General features: G+C 41.1%; 2 protein-coding genes across 3 annotated transcripts; both read left to right on the top strand.

Annotated features, from left to right (window-relative positions):
* Positions 1-8,941: 8,941 nt before the first annotated feature.
* Positions 8,942-16,911, top strand: KRT20 (keratin 20; the record flags this gene model as incomplete). 2 transcript variants are annotated; one of them, XM_081109848.1, is made up of 8 exons in its annotated part: positions 8,942-9,337; positions 11,240-11,322; positions 13,318-13,474; positions 13,798-13,959; positions 14,111-14,236; positions 15,087-15,304; positions 16,276-16,298; positions 16,814-16,911. In XM_081109848.1, 8 exons carry the CDS (start codon positions 8,942-8,944, stop codon positions 16,909-16,911), a joined length of 1,263 nt encoding a protein of 420 aa, XP_080965974.1. The 2 variants fall into 2 exon arrangements, with proteins under 2 accessions (XP_080965974.1, XP_080965973.1); XM_081109847.1 differs by lacking the exon at positions 16,276-16,298 and having other exon boundaries at positions 16,797-16,911.
* A 2,394-nt stretch (positions 16,912-19,305) lies between these two features.
* On the top strand, positions 19,306-24,800 carry KRT12 (keratin 12; the record flags this gene model as incomplete). The annotated part of the gene is made up of 8 exons (XM_081109857.1): positions 19,306-19,842; positions 20,443-20,525; positions 21,496-21,652; positions 22,505-22,666; positions 22,751-22,876; positions 23,016-23,236; positions 24,152-24,222; positions 24,703-24,800. The coding sequence occupies exons 1-8, from the start codon at positions 19,315-19,317 to the stop codon at positions 24,798-24,800; spliced, it is 1,446 nt and encodes a 481-aa protein (XP_080965983.1). The 5' UTR covers positions 19,306-19,314.
* Positions 24,801-25,786: the final 986 nt, after the last annotated feature.

Raw genomic sequence — 25,786 nt, 5'->3', positions numbered from 1 at the left:
GAAGTGAAAGAGCATTAGCTCCTCCCAAAACCTACCTAAACCACTTACTCTCTTATAGCTACTGATAAATATTAAGTACACTCTTAGGGGAGGACAGGACAAACTACATCATTTGCAGGGCCCAGTGCAAAGTGAAAATGCAGGACCACTTGCTCAGAATATTAAGAATTTCAACACTGTGACAGCTGAGCATTAAACCAAGTGCTAAGCCTTTCTAAGGTCATATGCTCATGAAACCAATCATGGTGGAGAGACTGACATAATGAAAACCCATTAGGAAAGTGACCAGACTCTTTTTCCCTCTTTCTCCCTCTCAAAACAAATGTCAGAAAACAATAACTATGATGAGAATGGTGGTGACATTCATTAGATTGTTGACTAAAATATCCTATATAATAAAAGCCTAATATGTTAAGTGTCCGGTTGTCCAGTAGGCCGTTCAACCAATCAAAGCATAATATGCTAATGATATGCTAAGGTCGCTCAACCGCTCGCTATAATATGCACTGACCACCAGGAGGCAGACACTCCAACTGGTAGGTTAGCTTGCTGCTGGGGTCCAGCAGATCAGGACTGAGCAAGACGGGCCCGACACACCCTGGAACCCTCCCATGGTCCTCTCCAGCTGGCCAACCTCCTGTGTCCCTCCCCGGCCACAATCGTGCACCGGTGGCATCCCTTGGCCTGGCCTGTACCCTCTCGCAATCCAGGACCCCTTGGGGGGTGTCGGAAACCCCATTTCGGCCTGATCCCGCAGGCCAGGCCAAGGAACCCCACTGGTGCATGAATTTGTGCACCGGGCCTCTAATATATATATATATCCCTATCTTATCTTTGGCCTGCCTTTCCTTTCTTTTTTGCTAAAATATGTCAACTTTCTCATTAAGAAAAACCTAACTAGCTGTCACTGAATCAAACCAAGGTGAAACTGAACTCTACCTTTGGTCTGATTATGATAAAATAGTTTAGTCTATGATTTAAAAAAAATGTAACAGCACAAATATGATGGGAGGAGAGGGTGTACAAGCTTTTCAAGTCATCAGGCAGCACATCTCAAACTTCAGTGACTCACTAAGAATCTTACCCTGAGACTGAGGATCACACTTGAAAAGCTGAGTGCTGGAACTGCCTATCCATTAAGGCAGCCACTAATCTCATGGACCTTTTGAGCACTTGAAATGCGGCTTGTCCAAATGATGATGTGCTGTGGGATATGCAAACTGCATATCCAGAACAGTCCAAAGAACGATAAAATCTCATTAATAATTTTATATCGATTATATCTTTTGCATATATTGACTAAGATGCAAAATGATGGAGACAAAATCATCATAACCATAGCGACAAAGCAGTTTAAGAATCATGGCTTTAACACGAGAGTGTGACAGGCCAGAAAAATTGGTTTCCATTTTTACTCTTTGACTAACTGGACATTGCTTCTAGCATCAATTTTGCTGAAGTTTTTCCATTCTGACAATGCGAAGGCACCATGTCAGTGTAATCTGAGGGGGTGAGGGATCTGGATTAGAGGTTAAAAGCCTGAAGTCCGATTGAATGTTATACTTATTATGTTCAATGAACATAACTGATGATTGGACACACACCACAGTAAATGCTATGCTTTTAAAAAGCCACCAGGCAAACCTTGAATAAAGCCTCAAATGACTTAGGAACAAAACGAATACTGCAGTAGAAAATAAAATGAATTATTGGTATAGATCAAATTGCCCAGAAACATCATGTGTCAACATTAATGTCAGTTCCTCAGAACCAATATTTGCTCCTTATCTACTCCAGGCTTCCAGAACCTAGAGTCCTTCTGACAGCTCATTCCACAGAGGTGCATTTATTTAGAAAAAGTGTGTGTAGCTACCAGCCTGTCCACTCCATCAATGTAAGACCTGCCCATAAAATCCGGTTGTATTTCACTCTGGGCAGCAATTATTAAGTATCCCTAAACACATGTGTCAACACATAAAAAATTGCTCCAGGCTCTCTACCTTTTCATGGCTTAAAAAAGCAGAAAACACCAAACAAAAGGGCCTTTGTAGAACATGAGGCATCAGAAATATTAGTTGTGTTGTGAGAGCCAAAGAGTAGCAATTTATTCTTGATAAATATTAATAAACCAAGTTTCCATCGACAGCGAGTAAGTCCCCAGAAAGGTGTAAAGCCCTGAGTTGAGTATAAGGCCAGGAAACATCACAGAAACAAAACGCAAAACTGCAAAATCTACATTAACGGCAATGGTTACTGCCACTTGTTACAATGACTGGTTTTCTGCCTTCACTTTTCTAAATCAGTTAAATGGGGCTCCCTGCCCTATGGTTGTTTCCTCCTGACCCTGTGATGCCCAAGCAGATTATCTAAGGATTTATTATCTTATCTGCTGGCATCCAAGCTCTGCCATTAATACATAACCTGAGCCCCAGAGCCTGCAGACTGACAACTCACCTAATTCTCTATCTTCAGGGTTCCCTGGGGCTCAGTGCTCTGCTCTCACATCTCGCACTTCATCTTTCTTATCCACCCACTTGAAAATGAAAATAAAATCCCTGTCTGTATTTCCTCTGCTAGGCCACAAGCTCCTTGCAAGCAGCATCTGGCCACCCTTTTTCTCGAATGTAAGCGTTCAACGAATACTTGAACAATAAACTATTTTATTCATTTGCCTGGTTATTTTTCCACTTTTTCCCCCCACTTTTAAAAGATAGTTGTCGCAACTTCATTTCGTGCTTTGCCAACTGCCTGCTTCAGAGAGTGCTAATCTTTATAGGAAGCTTTGTTAAAATTTGTAAAAACAATATACAAATTGTTAAATCCATTTTGACAGAACTCTAAAATCTCTCTCTCTTCCCCTCTATTTTCATTTCTCAAGCATCTAGGGCAGCGGTTCTCAACCTGTGGGTCCGACCCCTTTGGAGGTCGAACAACCCTTTCACAGGGGTCACCTAAGACCATCCTGCATATCAGATATTTACATTACGATTCATAACAGTAGCAACATTACAGTTATGAAGTAGCAACGAAAATAATTTTATGGTTGGGTCACAACATGAGAAACTGTATTTAAAGGGCCAGAAGGTTGAGAACCACTGATCTAGGGGTTCTCTTTAATCAATATTCTGTTCTGTATAGCTCTTTTAACTTGAATGTGTGCACATTAAAAAGTAATGACATAGCACCCAACTGAGCTGAAATGAGAACACATCTGCCGTGCATGTTCTGAGAGACGAATTAATAATGCATCTCTTCATCTGGTCTGATGTATGTGCATACACAGTGCCTTGCTCTAGGCGTACTCTGAGGCCAGTGATCACTGCCCCATCTTAGAGAATCTATTTCAATCATGTGTTATAGGAGCAAATGAAGGAAGGTATTTAAAGAGTAAGTCTTTAGCCCCAGAGTGGAAACGAGAATATGAATGTGGGGAAACTAGAATATAATATATACCTTATATTAGCCTTTTAAGCAGTAATTTAATTGGTGAGTTTTATTTACACATCAGGGTGGTGTTTGTAAGACAGCTTTCCTGGGTCAGGCAAACTTACAGGGAATCAATTTAGAGAGCAAACATTAGGTTGATTCATCTCAACTTTCTATATTTGTATTGTTGCTACAGGCAAGTCATTCAATTTATGAAGCCCTCTGCTGTCTTGTCTGTAAAATGAGAAGGATGGCCTGCCTGATTTTCACGGCCTCTTCCAGGTAGGAGAGCCCACAGTTCTTTGTGTTGAAAAATAAGCACCATGAAAAATAAAAACACATGGTAAGGAATTGCCACTTGCTTACTTGTCTTCAAAGATACTAAATTTAGGTTGTGCAAATAACACAAAAATACATCATAAGATGAAATCACTGATGACTTCCCTTAAATTATAATCCAAAAAACTCAATGCTAATTGGTTATTACCATTTCATTAGCTAAATCTAGTCCATATCTTCTAGATCTTGCACAAATTTCACTCAAGCACCATAAATCTTTGGTTGTCGCCATGGATGGAAGGCTCAGTTATGTGCTAATGCAGCAGGGCAGTTCAGAGAAAGAGGAACCGTTAGGCAGCGACTAGGCCAATGCTTCTCCCAGTAGCTCTGGTCTGTCCGCGCAGAGGTTTGACTCTGGAGTTCTGGAAGCCCTGGGGTAAACTAGAATTACAGTGGTCACTTTATGAGGGATAATGTCACAACCAACAAGAGCGGAGGCAACCTTTCCTGCATCTTATTACACACCTCCAGCCCAGTTCTCTCCAGACCAGAATACAGAACGTCATCTATAGACCTTCTACATTTGACCTAGTAGTGCAGGCACCACAAATGGGGCATGTCCGCGAACAAACATGCCACGTACCCCTGTGCAACAATCCCTCCAGACCCTCTCCCCGCCTTGTCCCTGTGCCCCTCCCCCCCTTTCAGTAAAGGACACCGCCATCGCTACCCAGTCACCCAAGTCAGAACTCCAGGAGTCATCCTTATCTCATCCTATTCCTCATGCTCCACACCCATTCAGCCAACAGAGGAATCAGGGTCAAAGAGTGTGCACATGCTACACCAAGAAAGAGACGCATACAGGAGGGACGAACAGGGTGACCAACCATCCCGGCTGGCCTGGGCGTGTCCTGGTTTGAACAATGAAAGTCTCACATCCCAGAAAGCTTCTGAGTCTCAGGCAAACCAAGACAACTGGTCATCCTGGAAAGGAGAGAATTTGGGAGGGCAGGGATGCTTCCTGGAAGAAATGACGCCCAGAAGAGAAGAGGACAGTATGTGCAAAGCACAGAATGGAGGAGCATCAGTAGCCTGTGTTAATGAAGTGTCAAGCTTGAGGCATGGAGGGTGGGAAGGGGACTCTGGAAAGGTAGGCAGGGGCTGGGTCTTAGAGAGCGATGTATTGGACTTGACCACTTAAGTGTCACAAGTTTCTCAGAGAGGTAAAATACTAGTAGTCAGATCTGCATTTGTAGGCAGGTGTTTTGAGACAGAACCTTAACATTTATGAACTGTTGATGGCTTGAAGCCAGGAGCTAAGCTGTTATTTTTCAACCAGAGGCCCAGTGCACAAAATTCGTGAACGGGTAGGGTCCCTAGCAGCTGCCGGCTAGGGGTGCCTCCCTCTCCCTGGCCGCCTACTGCCGGCTTCGCCCCTGGTCAAACTTTCAGTCGAGGGGACAATTTGCATATTAGGCTTTTATTATATAGAATTGTCAGTGGTTTCTTAACTGTGATTTTAAAGACAGAAGTTAGAATTTGTCTTAGGGACAAACCTTTCCTCTGTTTTGGGAGGAAGTTGGTTGGGCTCTCTCTTAGTCAAGTTGATATAAAATAAGTACCCACTTGTCCCTGGTATAATCTCAAACTTTCGTGAAATAATCCAAGACCAACTGCAGGGATGAGGAGGGCCATTCAGTCTGTCAGGCTTCCCAGTAAGAGATTTTGGGTGTTACATTATTTCAGAGAGGATCTGAACTTCCTGCTGCCAGTTGGCTGAGGGCATCACTGATAAAGGACCACTTTAAACTAAATTCTCCATTTAAGGTTTTCAGATTACACACAGACCTGGGTAATACAGACAACAAACTGTGCCAGGCTAGCTGTGGCTACAAATTCTCAGGGAAGATTTTTTTTTTTTCCTCTGCACAAAGCACCAAGGTTGAGACAGAAAATTTTTCTTACTGGACCCTCCTGCATGGTGGCTTTCTTTATCATGTACCCTTATTCTGAAGGCATAGTTCTTCAGTATACTAGGTTTATGTGGATATTTCCTATTAATAGTCCCACTTTAGGCAAACCCTAGACTCTCATCTCCTGTACCTTTACAGACACCATAAGGAAAGCTTAATATCTCCATGACTGAGCAGAATCCCACAGGGTGCAAGACAGCTTTCTCACTTTCTTCTCTCTTAAGGTTCCTGTTTTCATTTCCTCTATCTCTGAGGAGTCTTTCTTTACATAATAAGTCTGCAATAGGTTTTAAAAAATACATACATACATATACTAATATAGATAGACACATAGGGAAGAAGGATGGAAGGAAGAGAGGGAGGGATAGAGGAGGGAGGGTGGGAGGGAGAGAAGAAGGAAGGGAGGGAAGGAGAGAGGGAGGGAGGGAGGGAGGGAGGGAGGGAGGAAATAGATAATGCACTTTAGTTGTTTCCACTAAGAACATTCGGGATAGTGGCATTAGGAGTATCCAGTCTGCCATACTCCATGTCACTGAACTCCTGGGTTGCAATTCTTACTTTCTTAACATGACCAGCAGACACAGCAGCCAATGAGCACAGAGAACCCCCCACAGATGCTCCTCTCCTTTAAACTGGGCATCAGCACTTTCATTCATTCACTCACTCGTCGTTCATTTGGAAAGTGAGTATCAAGTGCCTACTATGTTTGAGCCACTACGAGACAACAAATCTACCAACTCACTGAAGTGTGCACCAAATGAGTACACACCAAAACTTGAATATGCCAGATTAACTATGTAAATGCAATAATGAAAGTTCACTGCACCAGGATCTTAAAATGTCTTATTATAGAAATTTTCAAACAAACACTAGAGTAGTTAGGACAGTATAATAAATCCCCATGTATCCATTTTTCAGCTTCAACAAATAACTCATGGCCAAACTTCCTTCATCTATACTTCTTCCGTTCCTCTCCCTCCCTCCCATTTTATTTGGAAGCCAATCAAAGACATCATATCCTTTCACTTGGAACTATTTCACTAAGTAAACCAGTTTTTAAAGCACAGAGACCAAGATTTTTTTCTGACTTAACTCTGAGTTATATCAAGTATCTAGAACCACAATGCATACAAACACCCACAGTTCTTATGTGCCCTCCTTCTCAACCAATCAGAGCAACGTATCCTGACTAAGACGTCTGGGAAAGACAACTCTTCCCCACAGACTGCAGATTCTCTATGTATCACTTCTGGGCTGCAATAGCTTATCCATAATGAGGGGGCAAAGTTCAAAGTCCTCTTAAAACTACAGTGCTTATGATAGCTCTCCAAAATACTGGCCATACTTAACATTAATCATTAACACCCTCAGCAGAGTCTATCTATGAGGTAAAAATGTGCCTCCTATTAGTCATAAGGAAGTTTAGATCTAATAAATATTTTGCAGTCATCCAACAGACTGGAATATCAGGGGTTGTAAATTCATGACTTATGTATGAACAAGAGTCAATAGGATCTGTATCTATTCCTCAAGTGTAATTCAGAAAACTTAGCTGCTGTGAAATGCTACCTTGATTTCCTGTGATCATATAATAAGATTTAAAACCTACCAAGGCATAAAACTCAACGTGATAGAGGAGCCATCAAGTTTTCCTGTCCTTACGTAAACATGTGGAGGTCTTCACAACAGAAACTTTTCTACTCAACAAAGGAGTAGATTAGACGACTGAACCCCATAAAATAGTGCTAATGTCCCATATTTCATTTAAATTTGAAATCTCAAAAGCCTACAAACACTAGCCCAAAAAACTGGTGGAATAACACATAGACAAAGTTATTTCTCCAAAATATTCAAAATGATTTTAAGCATTCTAATGAAATTTTAACTCACTTAAACATAATTGGATCCAGACATACTAGTAAGGAAGAACTGTACTAAAGAAGAGAACTTCAAAAACTATTATGTTAAACAACCGCACTTATTTTCCTTTTTAGTTATAAAGCTAATACTTTATTTAAATAATGCTTCTACACACCTGGATCATATGCCTTAGTGTATGAACCTCTTAGCTGAAACTAAATCACTGCGAAATGGGTATAATTTAAACAGTACAATTTTCCAGTGACTTTAATCAAACCTCCTTCTCCCCCACTAAGCAATAAAACAAATTAATTTTGTGAATACACATATACAGAACATGTGTCTATAAAAAATTCTTCACTGCAGGTTTTAACTGCGACATCCACTTTCAGAGTAATTTACAGCTTTTTAATAAGCAGTAAGATCTGCTTATGACATATCCAGTCATTATTGGTGAGCTCTCAGGGAGTGCTGGTTGATGCATATATATACATATATATAATGTTCCATACATATCATATTCCATGGATAGCATATTCTATATTATAATATTCCAAATTATCATATTCCATATATATACATGGAGTATCATTCGGCCATAGAAAAGCAGGAAGTCCTGCTATTTGGAACAACATGGTGGACCTTGAGGGGATTATGCTAAGTAAATAAGCCAGACAGAGAAAGACAAATACTGCATGGTATCACTTATACGTGGAATCTGAAAGAGGAGGAGAAGGAGAGAGTAGAAAAGTGGTTGCCAGGGGCTGGGGGGTGGAGGAAACAGGGAAAGAAGGTTGTTGGTAAAAGAGGACAAAGTTCCGGCTATAAGATGAATAATGTCTGAGTATAAAATGTAAAACATAGTGAGTATAGCAGATAACACTGTGTTGTATAACTAAATTTTATTGAGAATAGAACTTAAATATTCTCACCCAAAAGAAAAAAAAATTGAAAAAAATTTTAAGCATTGTTCTTTATCACCATTGTGACTTATTATGTAGCCACCTCTGTCTTTTTAGGTACCCAAATTATTCATGGAGATTGCAAATATTCTTCATGTATATATTAGGATGAAAACATTTGTCAAGGCAGGTCCAAGAGCTAAAAGAACACCCTTTCTTGTTTCCTTTTGTTACCTCTACTGAAAAATAGAAACTGCCCCCGAGAAAAGCCTCTAAGAAATGCCTCTCGTGGTAATTTCTAGAAAGGAATTAAACAGATTGCTGTAAAAGGGGTGGGGGGAGCAAGGCAAGGTGGACTGTGGTGTCAATCCTCAGGTGAGATGTCAGCAGAGGAGGAGTGTCTTTCCTGTGAACACTATAAAAGGCAGTTCCTTCACCACAGAGGGACAGACTCTGCTCCACCCATCCTGAAGCTACAGGTGCTCCCTCCTAGAATCCCCAATGGATTTCACACGCAGAAGCTTGCAAAGAAGCCTGAGTTCCTCCTCGCAGGCTTCTATGGTCAACATGTACAGGACTGGGGGCAGGCAGCTCCTGGGGGCAGCACCTAGCGTCTATGGGGGAGCTGGAGGCCACGGCACCCGCATCTCAACCTCCAAAAGCTTGGTGAGCTATGGGAATGATCTCAACAGAGGCGACCTGTTTTTTGGCAATGAGAAGATGGCCATGAGAAACCTCAATGACCGCCTAGCAAGCTACCTAGAAAAAGTGCGGTCCCTGGAGCAGTCCAACCTCCAACTTGAGATGCAGATTAAGCAGTGGTATGAATCAAACGCGCCCAGCACCAGTCGGGACTACAGTGCATACTACAAAGAAATTGAAGAGCTGCGAGCTCAGGTAAGGGATGATGCTGAGTTTTCTGCTCCATTATTTAGCTGCATGATATATCAAGAGGGCATATACATTAGGTGGGTTCAAATGGATGTTGTAAAGCAAATTAGGCTGAAATGCAACATCGATAAAGATGGTATATTCTATCATCTACCCTGACTACATAATAGGATGACTGTGAATCATACTTTTTAAAGTTTTAAAACCTAATTATATATAAAATATAAAAATTTTATCCTCCAATCTTATACTCTGTATTTTTGTCATAGTTTACTAAGTCAGGGCTAAGAGAATAGTAAGCCTTTTTATCTGAAAAAGCTAAATTTTTAAGTGATAATAAATCTCTCTTAGTTTTTCACCTAGTTCCCATCAACTCTTGAAACCCCTGTCAATTTAGAGAGTTTCCTCTTTTCATTTATATAAATGGTACAATATAAGTATTAGAATACTATATCATTAGATTTCAATGATACAGTTTTTCAGGGTAGAAATGAGGGGAAGGGGTATGGGTCTTAATGATACCTGGACTTTTAAATGTCCTATTTAATAATCTGATCATCAACAGCAAGCAGTGCAGACACCACTTCCATAGTAATAAAATGTTCTATTGCCCCCAATTAAAATTTATGGCAATTGTATCAGAACCATGTCATCCAAGAAAGGTGGAGTTCTCAGTTTTATCGATTGTGTGACATAAAAGAAGACTTTGCTCCTAATTGAAGATCTCAGATATGACTCAGAGCATTTGCACTGCTGGAATATTCTTATCTAATCAAGAAAAGTGTCCCTTTTCTTTCCCTTTCTATTTTAACATTCGTGTTCCTTTAGACTGAGCAAAGGCCACTTACCAGCAAGTCTCTTTTTCTTGTGTTGTATTAGACAGCAGTACAATTTGATGCAGATTCTACAGGAAGTTACTTTGGTGTTTCAGGAACTATGTGGATGTGAGAGGCCAAGGTGTTTAAATGGTCCTTTCTGCCAACAGGTCATTCTTCTCCGACTCCCACTACACACATTCAAAATCAGCCAACCATTCCCCCTACCTGTCTCATGGTTCATGTTTCTGAATCCACTATGGATTGCCCCAAACCCATTGGCACAGCCATTTCTTCCATTTAGCTGGGCAGCCCCTGTATCTGAAGGAAGGCAGCTCTTTCTAGGATGGGATAAGCTGAAAGAGATATGTCATTATAACATTTTCTACAAGCAGACTTCTGATCCATGTGAGTTAGACAATTCATCCAATAGGTGACAGCTACTTAAGAGCAGGGGCTTATCCATCCTGATAGCCCCCGTGCATAGCACAACTCCCACCACCTAAGTGTCTATTCATCAGCCAATATTTAGTCGACACTAACTAGGTGCTAGTTGCCATGCTGGACAATGGGAAATATGATGGTAAATGTAAGGTGACTTAGGAAACAGGCATGGACAAAGGCAACATTTATCCCACACACATGGGGGACTGTGTAGGGCAATGAGGGCACAAGTAGTTCATCCACCCAGCTCTGTTTTGAGGAAATCGTGAAGGCTTGAAGCAATGAACGTCTAAGCTGAGACATGGAGGAGGAGGAAAAAGAGGAGGGGTTCACTGAGTGAGAGGAGCTCAGAGAAATGTTCTAAGCAGGAATAAAGGCAAGGCACTCAATAAGGTTTGATGCCTCAAGGTGAATTAAAATCTCCTTTGATGAAATCACAAGAAAGCTGACCAAACTGTGAGACAAGCATTGCATTTTACAAATCTATTATGTTCAATAGCCATATCATTATTCTTCCTTTCCATTTTCATATGGAAATTATTGAAATGAACATCATCTTTGATATAACAGTAGTCGTACCTGAGTATAAATGCAATCATTCAAACTCCTACCCAGTTGAAAATGTCATTCTTTCTCATGTGTTTTCCAGATTAAAGATGCTCAACGGCAAAATGCTCTGTGTGTCCTGAAAATCGATAATGCTAAACTGGCGGCTGAGGACTTCAGACTGAAGTAGGTTCTCTAATTCCATGGCAAAAGTTCCTGAAAAGGAATGTCTTTCAGTGGTCCTTTATGATACCAAGCTTTCCATTGTTGGTAAAGGAGCTACCACTAAATAGTTTCAGAATCTTGGCATTTAAAGGGTGTTAGAAACTATCTGGTACAGTCCCTCTCCCACAGTCTTAAGATTCCGTTACCAGCGTGTAACTGAACGCCTCCAGTAACTGTTGTTCTTGTTGGTTAGCTCTACTTGTTAGAACGTTCTTTTTTAGTAACCCAGCATCTACCTTCTCACATACTGAACCTAATTCTGCCCTTCAGAATAACAAAGCAATTTAAAACTCTGAATAGGACCCTATCCAGTTTGGCTCAGTGGATAGAGTGTCGGCCTGCAGACTGAAGGATCTCAGGTTTGATTCCAGTCAAGGGCACATGCCCAGGTTGCGGGCTCGATCCCCAGTGTGGGGCTTGCAAGGGGCAGCCGATCAATGATTCTCTCATCATTGATGTTTCTCTCTCTCTCTCTCTCTCTCCCTTCCTCTCTGAAATCAATAACTCTGCATAGCTGTCCGTCTGTTATCTAAAGAGAGTCATTTGTCTACCTTAGTAATTCTGCAAATGAGTCATCCATGTTCCTCCCACTGCCTACAAGTGTATGCCCAAAGTTCCAGGGGTGACGTGACTCTTGATGCTTTCTAGCTTTCCTGTGTTTTACAACACAGTCTGACCAACCAAAGAACTAGGACGATGATTAAATCAGTTCAATCTGCTCCCTCTCTTGTAGTCATATCACACTACATGTAACCAGAGTTGTACCTCAGAAACTGCTTCCACACTAGGGCTTCCTCACCTGAATTTGTACAACACATCTGCACTAACGAGTCCTTTATGCTTTAAAAGGGTGACATCTTAATGCTACGGGGGTCAAAATGAAAAAAAAAAAATGAGAGCAGATCTGAAGATTAAAGCAGTAAAAGTTCATTAATTCCAGTCAACATCTGATTGTTCTATTTCATTATCATTTTTAAACATTACTACTTTAATAAAAATGGGATTATATAAAATTTTAGAAGGGAATGCATGAATTTTTAAGATAATTTACTTTGGATACATCTGCTTACAAAGTAATAAAAATAAATTGATCATGTATATTCATTAAGTAAATTCAGTTATTTTGATATCAATGAGAACCCTTTGCTGACACAATAGTTAAAGTAATTTTTTATTATTTTTAAAATATATTTTTATTGATTTCAGATAGGAATGGAGATGAAGAGATATAGAAACATCAATGATGAGAGAAAATAATTGATCAGCTGCCTCCTGTATGCCCCCTACTGAAGATAGAGCCCACAACCAGGGCATGTGCCTCTCCCTTTCTCTCCCTCTCCCTTCCTCTCTGAAATCAATAACTCTGCATAGCTGTCCGTCTGTTATCTAAAGAGAGTCATTTGTCTACCTTAGTAATTCTGCAAATGAGTCATCCATGTTCCTTGTAAATATTTGTAAATATTTACAAATTTTTTCTTTGTAACTATATCCTAGAATTTAAAAATGTTTTTTATTGATTTCAGAGAGGAAGAGAGAGGAAGAGAGAGATAGAAACATCAATGATGAAAAAGAATCATTGACTGCCTGCCTCTTACACATCCCCTACTGGGGATGGAGCCCACAATCTGGGCGTGTGCCCTGACTGGGAAACGAATTGTGACTTTCTGGTTCATGGATCTATTCTCAACCACTGAGTCACACAGGCTGGGCTAGAAACTTCTTAAAGTAGTTTCTGATTGATTTTTTTTTTAACCAAATCACAGAGATTATATATGGGGCAAATGATCTGATTCCTAGGCTCTCAGGAACATTTTTGAAATGTATAAAGAGGGATACAATGATGTATTGAAATTGAAATCCTCATATACTACATATAAACCTATCTCGTTATATTAAGATTATCTCTTCTATAATGGTTTTGGAAGGACTCAGTTATCTCTGCTTATTAATTCACAGGTATGAGACTGAAAGAGGGATGCGCCTAACAGTGGAAGCTGACCTCCAGGGCCTGAGTAAGGTTTATGATGATCTAACCCTAAGCAAAACAGACTTGGAGGCTCAAATTGAAGAACTGAATAAAGACCTGGTTATCCTCAAAAAAGAGCATCAGGAGGTAAAAAATAAATAAATAAATACATTTCAGAAGTGGTATTGGGAATGGTGGAAAGAGGAGGATAAAGAAGATTGGGTGGTGATGGTGATGGTAAAGATGACAACAATAATGATGTTACCCCTAACTTCTTTTCATAAGGTTTCTATCGGGGATAAATAACTTAGAGAAATATCTGGACCATAAAAAAGCCCTGCCTATTATGTTCTTCCTTTTTTGACTCACTCCCAGTGAAAAAAGCCATAAAATGTATAAAGTCTTTTCTGCCCAGCCTCTTCTGAGAATACACTTCAGACTATAATCAGCCAGGATTTTCGTTCTCGTAGGAAGTGGACAGCCTACGCAAACAGCTGGGCAGTACTGTCAATGTGGAGCTGATGGCTGCTCCAGCCCTGAACCTCAGTGCCATCATGGATGAAATGAGGCAGAAATATGAAGTCTTGGCCCAAGAGAACCTTAAGAAGGCCAAAGAAGAGTTTGAGATACAGGTAATAGCATAATTCTAAAGGATAAGCAAATGTGTAGAAGTTGTCCTCCACAAAGAGATAACTCTTTCTTCCTTTCTCTCTTTCTTTTTTCTTCCTTTCTTTCTTTCTGTCTTTTTTCTCTTATTTACTTTTTTCATTTTTGGGATTTTAGACTGAAACTCTGCAGCAACAAGTCTCGGTGGACACTGCAGAATTAAAGCAATCGGAGGTTCAAGTAAAGGAGCTGAGACGCACCTACCAAAACTTGGAGATAGACCTCAAGTCCCATCTCAGTATGGTAAAGCACATCTAACTTCCAGCTCTCGGTGTCCTGTCTATTTACTAAGTGCCTGCATTAGGAACTTTGAAAGTAAGAAACCACCCCTCCCCTTGCAAAGCTGGCAGGGAAGCGGGCCAAACAACAGATTATGATTAAAAAACAGAAAGAAATCAAGGGAAAGGGCAATGAACTGCAAGGATGCAGAGGAAGAAGGTCTGGAAGATTTATAGTGAAAGTGGCATTTCAACTAGATCTGAAAACTTTAGTTTTTAAGCTAGAGAATAGGAGTAAAGACATTCTGGGCAAAGCAAATCAGTCAGCATGTGACAAATTATGCTCTGGTAACAACCCCAAAATCATAGTGGCTCACAACACTGCATCCATCATGGTTTGGCTGCAGCTCTGGCTGGGGCATGCCAGTGTTGTGGCCCAAAGAAAAGAGCAATAGTTAGACCATGTGATCCCTCTTAAAGCTTCTCAGAAAAGGCAATTGTCAGTTTCACTTGCATCTAATTAGCCAAAGAAAATCATATGACCAAGCCTGGTGTTAATAGGATGAGGAAGGCTAATCCTCCAAATGAAGTGGCACCATAAACCGCAGGGAGGGGAAGCAAATATTGAAAACAATAATACAATATACAGTGAGAGAACAGTGAGCGCAAAGCTAAAAACAAACAAAAAAAAAAACCGAAAAGCTAATGGTCCTAGCTGACTGACTGGGGTTGCCTAGAGGAAGAGAGTGGGAGATAAAGCCAGAATTATGCATGATGCCCATAACAAGCTACAGAAATTCCTCTCAAAAGATTAAAATTGAGCCACCTCTTAAATCAAATCCTCAAGAAATGTCCACTTTTTCTTGTGCTCGCAGAAACAATCTTTGGAGCAGACGCTGCAAGATACCAAAGCTCGTTATCACAGCCAGCTGGCCACCCTCCAGGCCCTGCTGAACTCCATAGAAGCCCAACTGATGCAGGTCCGGGCGGATGCAGAACGCCAGAACAAGGAGTACAATGAGCTCCTGGACATGAAGATCAGGCTGGAGCAGGAAATCGCTACTTACCGGCGCCTCCTGGAAGGAGAAGATCTGTAAGGACCTTATTAGAATCCAGGGATATGTCTACACAATGTGCTATGTTAATGTCCACACGTTAAGCCCTGTCACTCATTCCCCAGCATCAATGCAATGCCTATCACAAAATCAATTACACACACACACACACACACACACACACACATACACACACAGCAACAAAGCAAAAAAATATATCCAAAAGTGCCCACACCCCCAAAATACCAAATATAGGCTTTGTACTTGAGGCTGTGTTATAGAGATGATAAAGATTATGCAAATGTTCATTTTTATAATGAATACATAATTGAAAGCAAAATAACTTTTTAAAATTCTCACTGAGAGGTCATGAACTTCACCACCGGCCACAGAGGTCTGTGGGAACCAGTTGAAGAATCACCGGTGTTGCAGCAGCAACTGTCTTCAAATACCACACCCAAGAAAGTCACAGAGAACACAGATTTCAACTTCTATTATAGTTGGAATATTTTAATTAGGAAAACGTCTAGCATGTGTTAAATGAGTCCGTTTGGAAGCTCCGTATTTTTCAAGTTAAAAAGTAAGACACTCTGCCCTAGCCGGTTGGGCTCAATGGATAGAGTTTGGCCCTTGAACTGAAGAGTCCCGGGTTCGACCCCGGATGAAGGCTGGACCCCCAGCCCTGGTCAAGCCACGTGTGCAGGAGGCAACCAATCAATGCGTCTCTCTCACATCGTTGTTTTTCTCTCTGAGTCTCCCCCCTCCCCACCCCCTTCCACTCTCTCTAAAAAAATCAATGGAAAAATATCCTCAGGTGAGGATTAACAAAAAAAAAAAAGCATGACACTCAAGTTAGAAGAGACAAGCATAATAAAAGGGGGGAAAATACAAACACAGGATTAAAACACACATCACTGAGACTTTATTTTGAAACAAAATGACAGGACGGTGCTTCATCTTCAACATGGCAATAACACTTTTTTTCTGTTTCTTTTTCTTTTCTTAAAAGAAGCATCCTGGAGGAGAAAGCAGGTAAGTGTTCTAATTTCACACATTACCTATAAGACTAAACTCTCACTCAGTAGCTTACCACTTCTTAGCTGCCACTGGTGAAAAGGAAAGGGAGATCAGTTCTCAGGTGAGCTGATATTACCCTCGGGATTCTGAAAAGCAAGCAGATCACATAAAGGAGGCCTCCCTGTGGGAAATCTGTCACACCCCCAGGACAGGGTGACTTTCTTGGCCCTATGCTACTGTTGTCCTGAGACATCCTGAAATCTTGAAAATGAAAAACAGGGTGAAAATGTGCAATTTGCTTACTTCAATATTATATATTTCTCTTTGGGGGTGGGAAGAGTAGAAAATGTATAAATTTGGGGAGAGTGGCACCTTTTCTGCATTGATTTTTAAAATGGACTTAAGATCACTTAAGAAAGAGAACTTTTGTCTAAAAGAAGGAAGGATATACAAAACAATTGAAGTTGAGAATTATAAACCAGCAGAGTTACGTGTCTGAATTAACATTTTATATTTCAATCTAAATTCAGATGTAAAGAAAACCAGGAAGATTAAGACAGTGGTGGAAGAAGTAGTGGACGGCAAGGTCGTGTCATCTGAAGTCCAAGAAGTGGAAGAAAGTGTATAAACCCCTGCCAGACGGAGATGCTGCTGAGGGCCTGAGAAGTGGAGCTGTAATGTCTGCTCCCTGCAGGAAAGCAGCCGTCAGAAAGCACCGTTAGCGCTTTCTACTGGTGGGGTGGAGGGGGTGGCCCATCTATCTATCAGTCTCTGTAATTGAACATAAATGTTTTACTCAAAGGAGCTGCAAATTGCCAGCGAAAGTGAAATCCAATGAGCATTAGGATATTTAAAACATCATTACTGCCATCTTTACCATGAAACATTAATTACAAGCTATAGACCACCTAATATCAATTTATTAATGTTCCTGAAAATTACAGCACATTTTCAATGATATTAAACCTCATGAAGCAGAGGGTCTGTGCAAATAAATCTCTTTCTCTTGAATTTCTTCTGTTTTTGAGCTGCAAAATCTCCTTTCTGGGGCCCCTGGATTCTTGATAAAGGTAATTTCTTGGTTAATTTCATAGAACTCATCCTCAAGTGTGACCCCTGGGGTCCTTGTTCATCCTCATCTCAAAAGCACAGCATAAATCAGCAGTAACCCAATATTCTTTCACTCATTCACAGGACCTTACATTTTTGTTCACACAAAAGTGAAAGATAGTCTGAACCATGTGATCACTGAATTGCAGAAAATGGAAGGTTTATCTGTCTTTAACTCAGGTGCCAAATTCTGAATTCAAAGACCAGAAAAGTACCCAGACATAAGAAGATGAGCACACATCTATCTATATAAAAGCCTAAGCAACCATCACAACCGAACGGACGACCAAACAGGCTGCATGGAGCAACCAGGCCGGCAGGGGGGGCAGTGAGAGGTGACCAAACGACAGAGCCACAGGCTGCATGGGATGATCCGGCCGGCTGGGGGGTTAGTGAGGGGCGACCAAACGACCGAGCTGCAGGCTGCATGTGGCAACCAGGCAGGCAGTGGGGGCAGTGAGGGGCAACCAAACCACCAAACAGCAGGCTGCATGGGGCAACCAGACCGGCGGGGGGGGAGGGGGGGGCAGTTGGGGGCAACCACGCCAGCAGGCAGAGGCAGTTAGAGGTGATCAGGCCAGCAAGGGGGGGTGGGGGTGGGGGGCAGTGAGGGGCAATCAGTCTGTGGTCAGACCTAAACTGGCAGTCAAACATCCCCCGAGGGGTCCCAGATTGGAGAGGGTGCAGGCTGGGCTGAGGGGAACCTCCTCTCGCCTCCCCCACCCCCCATGCACAAATTTCGTGCACCGGGCCTCTAGCTGTACTTAATAAAAACCTAAAGATTTACAAAGACCACATAAATAATTATCTCCATTTTGAGTATTCTGGAAACTCTATGAAAATGAAGATATAATCTTTTTTAACAGTTCACCCTAATTCTAGTCATTTTCTTCTCTGCCTCATCTTATGTAATCACTTTGCCAACAAGACCAAGATTGCTTCTGTTTTATGCATTCCCACCTTCCTACATTTTTACAGCTGTCAACGAAATTATTTCCACTTCTAAAAACTCCAGAATAGAGATATGATTATTTAACTTAGCCCTCCCTCCACTCCCCCACCAAAATAAACACTGAAGAATAAATATTTCTTTGCAACTTCTGAAGTTGCTCCCCATTTATAATTGAATTCAGAATAACTCTTGGCCAAAGCATACCAGAAAATTAGAGCAAAGTCATTTTCAAATGAAATTAATTTTAAATGACACTTTCAAGCATATTAAGGATTAAGTTCTTTCAAGTGAAATAACTCCAGGAGTGCGTGGATAAAGTTTAGCCAAACACTAGACGATGACTCAGGATAAAAAATTAATTAGACATAGTCCCTAACTGAGAAACTTACAGACCAGGATATTACATAATATGTATAGAAACATAAAGGTATAATGTGTAAACACAATGTATAGATATCGAGCAAAATTATTTAAATTTACATATATACATTAGAGTTAGAAAGTATACATGTCAACACAAAATTGGTTCCAAGTTCAAAAACTGAAGGTAATCGTTCTCCCATATTGTGTGATCAAATCACTGAGGCACACTTTGAACTTGGTACATTCCTTCTGACTCTGTAAGCAAGTGATAGCCCATTTTTATTGTATACAAGACAATTTGGAGAAGAAAAATTCCTTATGACAACCATCTCTACTCCACCTAGATTTCCTTTTCTGTATATCAAATACGTAATGGGCACAATTATTCAATTATGTCTATACCAATGAATTTTCAAGATGCATTAATCATTTAGATGTTGAGCTGGTCAAAAAAAGGGGGGACCCTATATTTCTGAATGGAGAGAGTGAACTTTTCAACTGCAACACCCATTTCATGATCTATAAAAAGGTAGCCTTTGTGCCTGGCTGCCACTGCTTCCTCTCAGGTTCTGGCCACCTTCCCAGGCTGTGGATCTCTCCAGCACCATGTCACTCTTAGTGCAGTACTCTGGGCTGCCTCGGCAGCTGTCCTCCCAGAGTGGGACACCGGGCAGAGCCAGGGGCATGTCTGCCTCCAGTGTTGGAAGTGGCTATGGGGGAAGCGGCCTTGGCTTTGGAGGCAGCTATGGGGGAGGTTTCTCTGCTGCTTCCGTGTTTGGTTCTAGTTCAGGCTTTGGTGGTGGCTCGGGAAGTTCCTGCGCAGGAGTGCTGGGCACTGCTTATGGAGGAGGCCTGGGGATTGGATTTGGAGGAAGCCCAGGACGGGGCTCTCTATGTATTCTCTCTGGCAATGATGGAGGCCTTCTTTCCGGATCAGAAAAGGAAGCCATGCAAAATCTTAATGACAGATTGGCTTCCTACCTAGATAAGGTTCGAGCTCTAGAAGAGGCTAATACTGAGCTAGAAAACAACATTCATGTGTGGTATGAAACACGAGGATCTGGGACTGAAGATCCTGGGCCACAGAATGATTACAGTAAATATTATCCACTGATTGAAGACCTCAGGAATAAGGTAACAATATGGTTTTGGAGGGGCTCTGGGAATTATGTTGATTTGTTGTTGTTGTTGTTTACTATTACAGTGTTTTAACAGTGAGAATTTTTTCAATTGCACTATACTTGGAGAAATTTCTCATATTGAGATATTTAATTTACTTTTACCATTTATCATAAAGGGACTCTATTTCCACTTTCTGTAGGAAATGTATATTCCTTAACTTTTAAAATATTTAATCAATATATATTTTTTAGAAAATTTAATTGCCACACGGCTGGCATGGCTCAGTGGTTACGCATCAGCATATGAACCAGGAGGTCACGGTTTGTTTGATTCCCGGGCAGGGCACATGTCCGGGTTGTGGGCTCAGTCCTCAGCGTGGGGCATGCAGGAGGCAGCCAATCAATGATTCTCTCTCATCATTGATGTTTCTATCTCTCTCTTCCTCTCCCTTTCTCTCTGGAATCAATATATGTATATATATAAAATTTAATTGCCTTCAACTCTTAATAAAATAGCATTTTAACATCACCTAAAAATTACCTGTCAAAAAAATATTTGCATAGTATTGGTACTTTAGGGTGTTATCCAGTGTGTCCTCCCCTGTTTTGCCAGATCATTTCTGCCAGCACTGGAAATGCCCAGCTCATCTTACAGACCGACAATGCAAGACTGGCTGCCGACGACTTTAGAATGAAGTGAGTTGAATAAAAGATAGATTAATGGAAACTGACATGTCCCACCATCTCTTCTTGTTCCCTATTTTCCTGCCTTCATTGATAGCAAATATTTCAAACTTTCTGCAGTTCACCTGCCCCATACAATCAGTGTTCTGGTAAATTTACATTGGACATTCTAGAAAGTAACTAGATTCCAATACAACTCGCACATTACATGTCCTGAAGTACAAGTTGCTTAAACGTAGGGCTATGGATTAATTTCATGTGCTATTGACTCATGATGTGACACGATGATTCCACCGATGTCCTAAAGCTCAACCTTCCATGTATCAAAATGAATTAATAATGCTTTTGCCCGGGAGTTAAATGAAATGATCTTTTTCCTGATGACACATACACCTAAAATATTAACCATGCCCTCATTTTTATATTCTCTCCTTCCCCCTACTCTACCCTCTGGACATAAAGAAGAAATACTAATGTCCCTTTTGCTCCACAAAATTTTCACACAGAATGTTGCAGTGGTGATGATCCTGAACCTGTAAAATCCTTGTAAAAGCTACTAAAGAAGTATCAATGTTTTAAATTAAATCATGAGTAAAAGTTAAGAAAAAAAATAATAATAATAAAAAATAAAAGACTAGTTATTATTTTATTTTCAACTGCTTTTAGGATTCTGTCTGAAACTCCTAGAGAGGTGCTGCTACTGTTCATAGCCAGGGCAGCCGGCCAAGGGGGAAATTGTTCCCTGGGATGCAGTGCTATTGGGGTTCGTTGCTGAGAGAAAAGCATCACCTCATAATTTTTTCAATTCTCTCCAACTGAGCATTAAACTATCATAAAAAGGGGACGCAACAGTTATTAAAGCGAAAACAACATCATACATGGTAATTCTGCCATTTTAAAATAGTCGCACAGATTTATGCACAAAATAGCTCTGAAGGATGGGTGTGTTGATTCCCTAAACTGTTTTGCACTTGGTTATCAGGTATGAGAATGAGCTTGCCCTGCACCAGAGCGTGGAGGCCGACATCAATGGCCTGCGCCGGGTGCTGGATGAGCTGACCCTGTCCAGAGCCGACCTGGAGATGCAGATCGAAAGCCTAGTGGAAGAACAGGCCTACCTGAGGAAGAACCACGAGGAGGTCAGCCACAAAGGGCTGCTTTAGTTTCAAATTTACAAATCTGGAGTTAGATCAGATATGGAGAATACATATTTCCCTGTTAAAATGGCCATTTTAATTTCTTGTGTGTGTGTGTGTGTGTGTGTGTGTGTGTTATGTGCCAGCTGCTGGTGGTGGTATTGATAGTAGTTCCTGTTAAAGTTTATCCGATAAAAGGCACTTTCTGATTTGGTCATTTTCATCATTAGGTACGGACAGTAAGAATTTTAATTATCCTGATCTAGTGATTTTTTTTACAGTTAAAAAACAAATTCTATCAATAATACATAATGTTATGTATGTCGAGAAAGTGGCATTACCCTGTGTAACACACACACAGAACTCTGTGCCACAATGCCTATCAGAACCTGGTAGGCAGCATGGGCCTTAGTCATGACTCTAGCAATAGGCTTCTAAGGAGGTTTCTACTGGAAATCAATGACTGTGATAGAAACGGTGTGGAAGCCAAGGTACCATCCGCTGCTCTCAGTTTGGCAGCTGTAGCTGAAACCCCAAATGTACTGTTTCCGGCAGGCCTTCCCTTCTTAGTAAGGCCCTGGGTCCCCAAGAAGCAGGGCCAACTCATTCATTAGGGATGGCAGGCACAGCACCTGGAGCCCATGGTAATTTTAGGGGCCCAGGAAAATGTCTTCAGTTCTTTTAAAATCAAGAGAAATATTAGTTTGGGGGTTAAAATGTTTTAATATATTGTATTAATATGTGTGACTTAAACTAACTCAGTCATAAAATGCAATGTGTAATATTTGCTATAGAAGAAGAGGCCACAAAATCATAATGGGCCCCCTGCACTCCTCTCTCACTTGCTGCCCCCAGGAGCTCCAAAGCTTCCAGTCTGACGGCCCCGCCCAGGTCAGTGTAGAAATGAATGCTGCCCCAGGAGTGGACCTCACCGGGCTCCTCAACAACATGAGGGCACAGTATGAAGCGATCGCTGAGCAGCACCGTAAGGACGCGGAAGCCTGGTTCATTGAAAAGGTAGCACTCACGGAAACAAAAGGCCTGTCTGAGACATTAGCAGAAAAGCACTCACTCATGTCCTCTGGCTCTTCTCCGTGGCAGAGCGGGGAGCTCAGGAAGGAGATCAGCACCAACGCTGAGCGGCTCCAGTCCAGCAAGAGCGAGATCACCGACTCGAGACGCGTCTTTCAAAACCTGGAGATGGAGCTCCAGTCCCACCTCGCCATGGTAGGGCCCGCGCAGACACGCAGCATCGTTCCGACTTCCAAAGAAAATGTTGCATCCAACTTACGTTAGGCCATTGGCCTGCCTTGTTCATCCAGCCCCCTCCATGGTTACGTCTGTGCCATTTCTCTCCCTCATGCAGAAGACGTCTCTGGAGGACTCCTTGGCCCGAACCGAGGGGGACTACTGCGGCCAGCTGTCCCAGGTGCAACAGCTCATCCGCAGCCTGGAGGAGCAACTGCTCCAGGTGCGCAGGGACACAGAGTGCCAGGACGCCAGCCACCAGCGACTGCTGAACGTCAAGGCCAGCCTGGAACTGGAGATCGAGACCTACCGCGACCTGCTGGATGGCGAAGCCCAAGGGTGAATAGATAACTGAAGTTGAAATAATCTCAGTGGCTGACCAACCCCCCAATGGGGCTTAGCGGGAAGGGGCAGTGGAAGAAAGGGTTTTTTAGTTGACAAAAAATAACAAATCTAGTAAAAACAAGTCTTGGGTTTATTAAGCACTCTACACTTTGCAAAGTGTTGTCACCCATTGTCTTACTTGATAATACTTCATAAAATGCTGGGATGAACAATGGCACCAGAGACAGAGGCATACTGCAAAGGAGTGCTAGAAAATCACCCACTTGAGTTCTAATACCAGTCTCCAGGTACTAAGAATGACCCTTCAAATAATAGCCATCTGAACCACCTCAGACCTACTGTAGCAACCTTTCTTAAAGTAATAGGAGCATGACCCACTGGGAAGAACTCAGGGCTATAAATCAGAAACACTAACTCTGAGACCAGATCCTCCATTAATGGCTACTTTGCTTCACCTTGAGATCCAGATTTTGGCAGGGTTTGAAAAGGTGCACTGTACAGACTGATTACTCTCAGGGTGAGTCATTCAATCACTCTTTTATTTTTTTCAGTTATAATACTAGGACATTGCTTTTTTTTTTTGCCAACTGAGGTCTTTAATTTAAATTTTATTTTTCAGTTATTGGTTACATTCAATATTATTTTGTATTGGTTTCAGGTGTGCAGCATAGTAGTTAGACAATCATACTTTACAAAGCATTTCCCCTAATATTTCCAGTACCCACCTGGCACCATACATGGTTATTATAGTATTCATTCAATTATTCTTGATCAAGAAATTTGGAACCCCTTCCTTATTTGTCTATAGTTTTAGGTACATTTCCAATTTTTAGTCCAAATAGAAAACTCCTTATTTCTCCTCATTCCAGAAAGCATGATGTGATATCATTTCCCTTGTTTTCTCTGCAGTGATGGTGTGGATGAAACTTCATCTGTGACTGACTCCAAATCTCAAGCACAGTCCCCTGATTCTGCTAAAGGTATGCAGATTCCCTAAGAATCCCTTAGAATAAGGCACAGTCATATTTGTTAATGACTAAAACTATAAGATATCATTGAATAGTGCAGCATTCTTAATAATTTAAAGTATATTTAAATACAGAGCCAAGGAAAAACCATTTATGCATCCCTGCAGAAAAATGAGTAGTCTGTAATGTGTTAAAATGTCTTGTAAGCCCAGGAAGAAAAAATTCTACTCTGCAAAGAAGTATATGAGCACCATAACTATACTTAAATGCTTAAACATATTTTCATTTGTGCATAGGACAACACTGAACGCATTTCCTTTTCATTGAATAAAATACATTTTTTTGGAATGTGAAAATCACTTTTGAAAGTTTAAATTTGATGGGTTTTATCAGTCAATACCTAATATAGAAGGTTAAGTTAAATAACAACCAATTTTAGGTGCATATTTGAAACACTAACTTTTGCCCCCTTTGTTCCCTCTTTATCTTTAGACCCTCCCAAACCCCGAAAAATCAAAACAGTTACCCAGACCATGGTGAACGAGGAGATGGTCTCATCTCAAGTTCAGGAATTTGAAGCACTAATATAACATTTCACAAGATCTGCCCCATGATTTCTTCCTTGGGCACAAGAAATTTACAAGAAGAAATTATTCCTTTCAGAGTAAGATGCTATATTAGGTCAAGCTCTATTTTTGTTTCATTTTCTTTAGATTCCTATTCACGTTGAGTCCTTTCTGCTCTGCCGAAACAATACTCAACTATGAGTCATTGTGGCCATGTTGGTGTTCATAACAAACCAAAATTGCCTTATAAATTTCTGGACCTGGAGTAGTCTTTTAATAAACTTTCTTCTAGTAACCTGGAACATATTCTTAATCATAGGGCTTTGATCAAGTAGTATCGTCTTAATAAAATTAATTTTAAAAGATTGATGGTAATAGTGTGAAATCTGTATCTTCTTGATTCCAGCAATAATGTCAAGGGCATAGAGGTTTGTGAAATATTAATAAGAAAAGTAGATAAACAGTGGGATAAACATGTCAAGGTTTGAGATTAAGAGGTTCCTTTTTGAAGTCCTTTCCTTTGTACATTATCCCAGCAAGTTCACAGCAAAATTCTATTGTCCACTCTAGGGCATTGACAGTTGTCCTGTTAATTTTCTAGAACCTTCTTTCATTCAATCAAGAAACACTTACTGACCCCTTACAGTGTGCCAGACTAGAGACTCTTCCAGGAGTGGCGATACAATGAGATAGGGCAAACAGAAGTTCAAAGGACACATGGAGGAGAAAGTAAACAATATGTCAGGGGACAACTAAATGTTTCATCTAGAACTCAACCAGGCAGAGGGAGGAGAATGGGAACAGAGGACACACGTTGTTCACAAAGGTGTGAACAAACATTGCTGCCGTGTCCTTCCTCCTATCTGATACCAGTGACACCAAGGCTGGGGCTTCTATTGGGCTGGGTCAGACACATAAGTCAATCACAGATGTCATGTGCTGGGTTGGAGCAGAAGGCAGCCAAAGTCTAAGCTTGAGTAGACGGTGGTTCAATCTGGGTGGACAGATTC

The sequence above is a fragment of the Myotis nattereri genome, assembly GCF_964212035.1.
Source record: "Myotis nattereri genome assembly, chromosome: 16".
NCBI lineage: Eukaryota > Metazoa > Chordata > Mammalia > Chiroptera > Vespertilionidae > Myotis > Myotis nattereri.
Note: the sequence above shows the minus strand (reverse complement) of the source record. Positions and strands in the feature narration are given on the sequence as shown.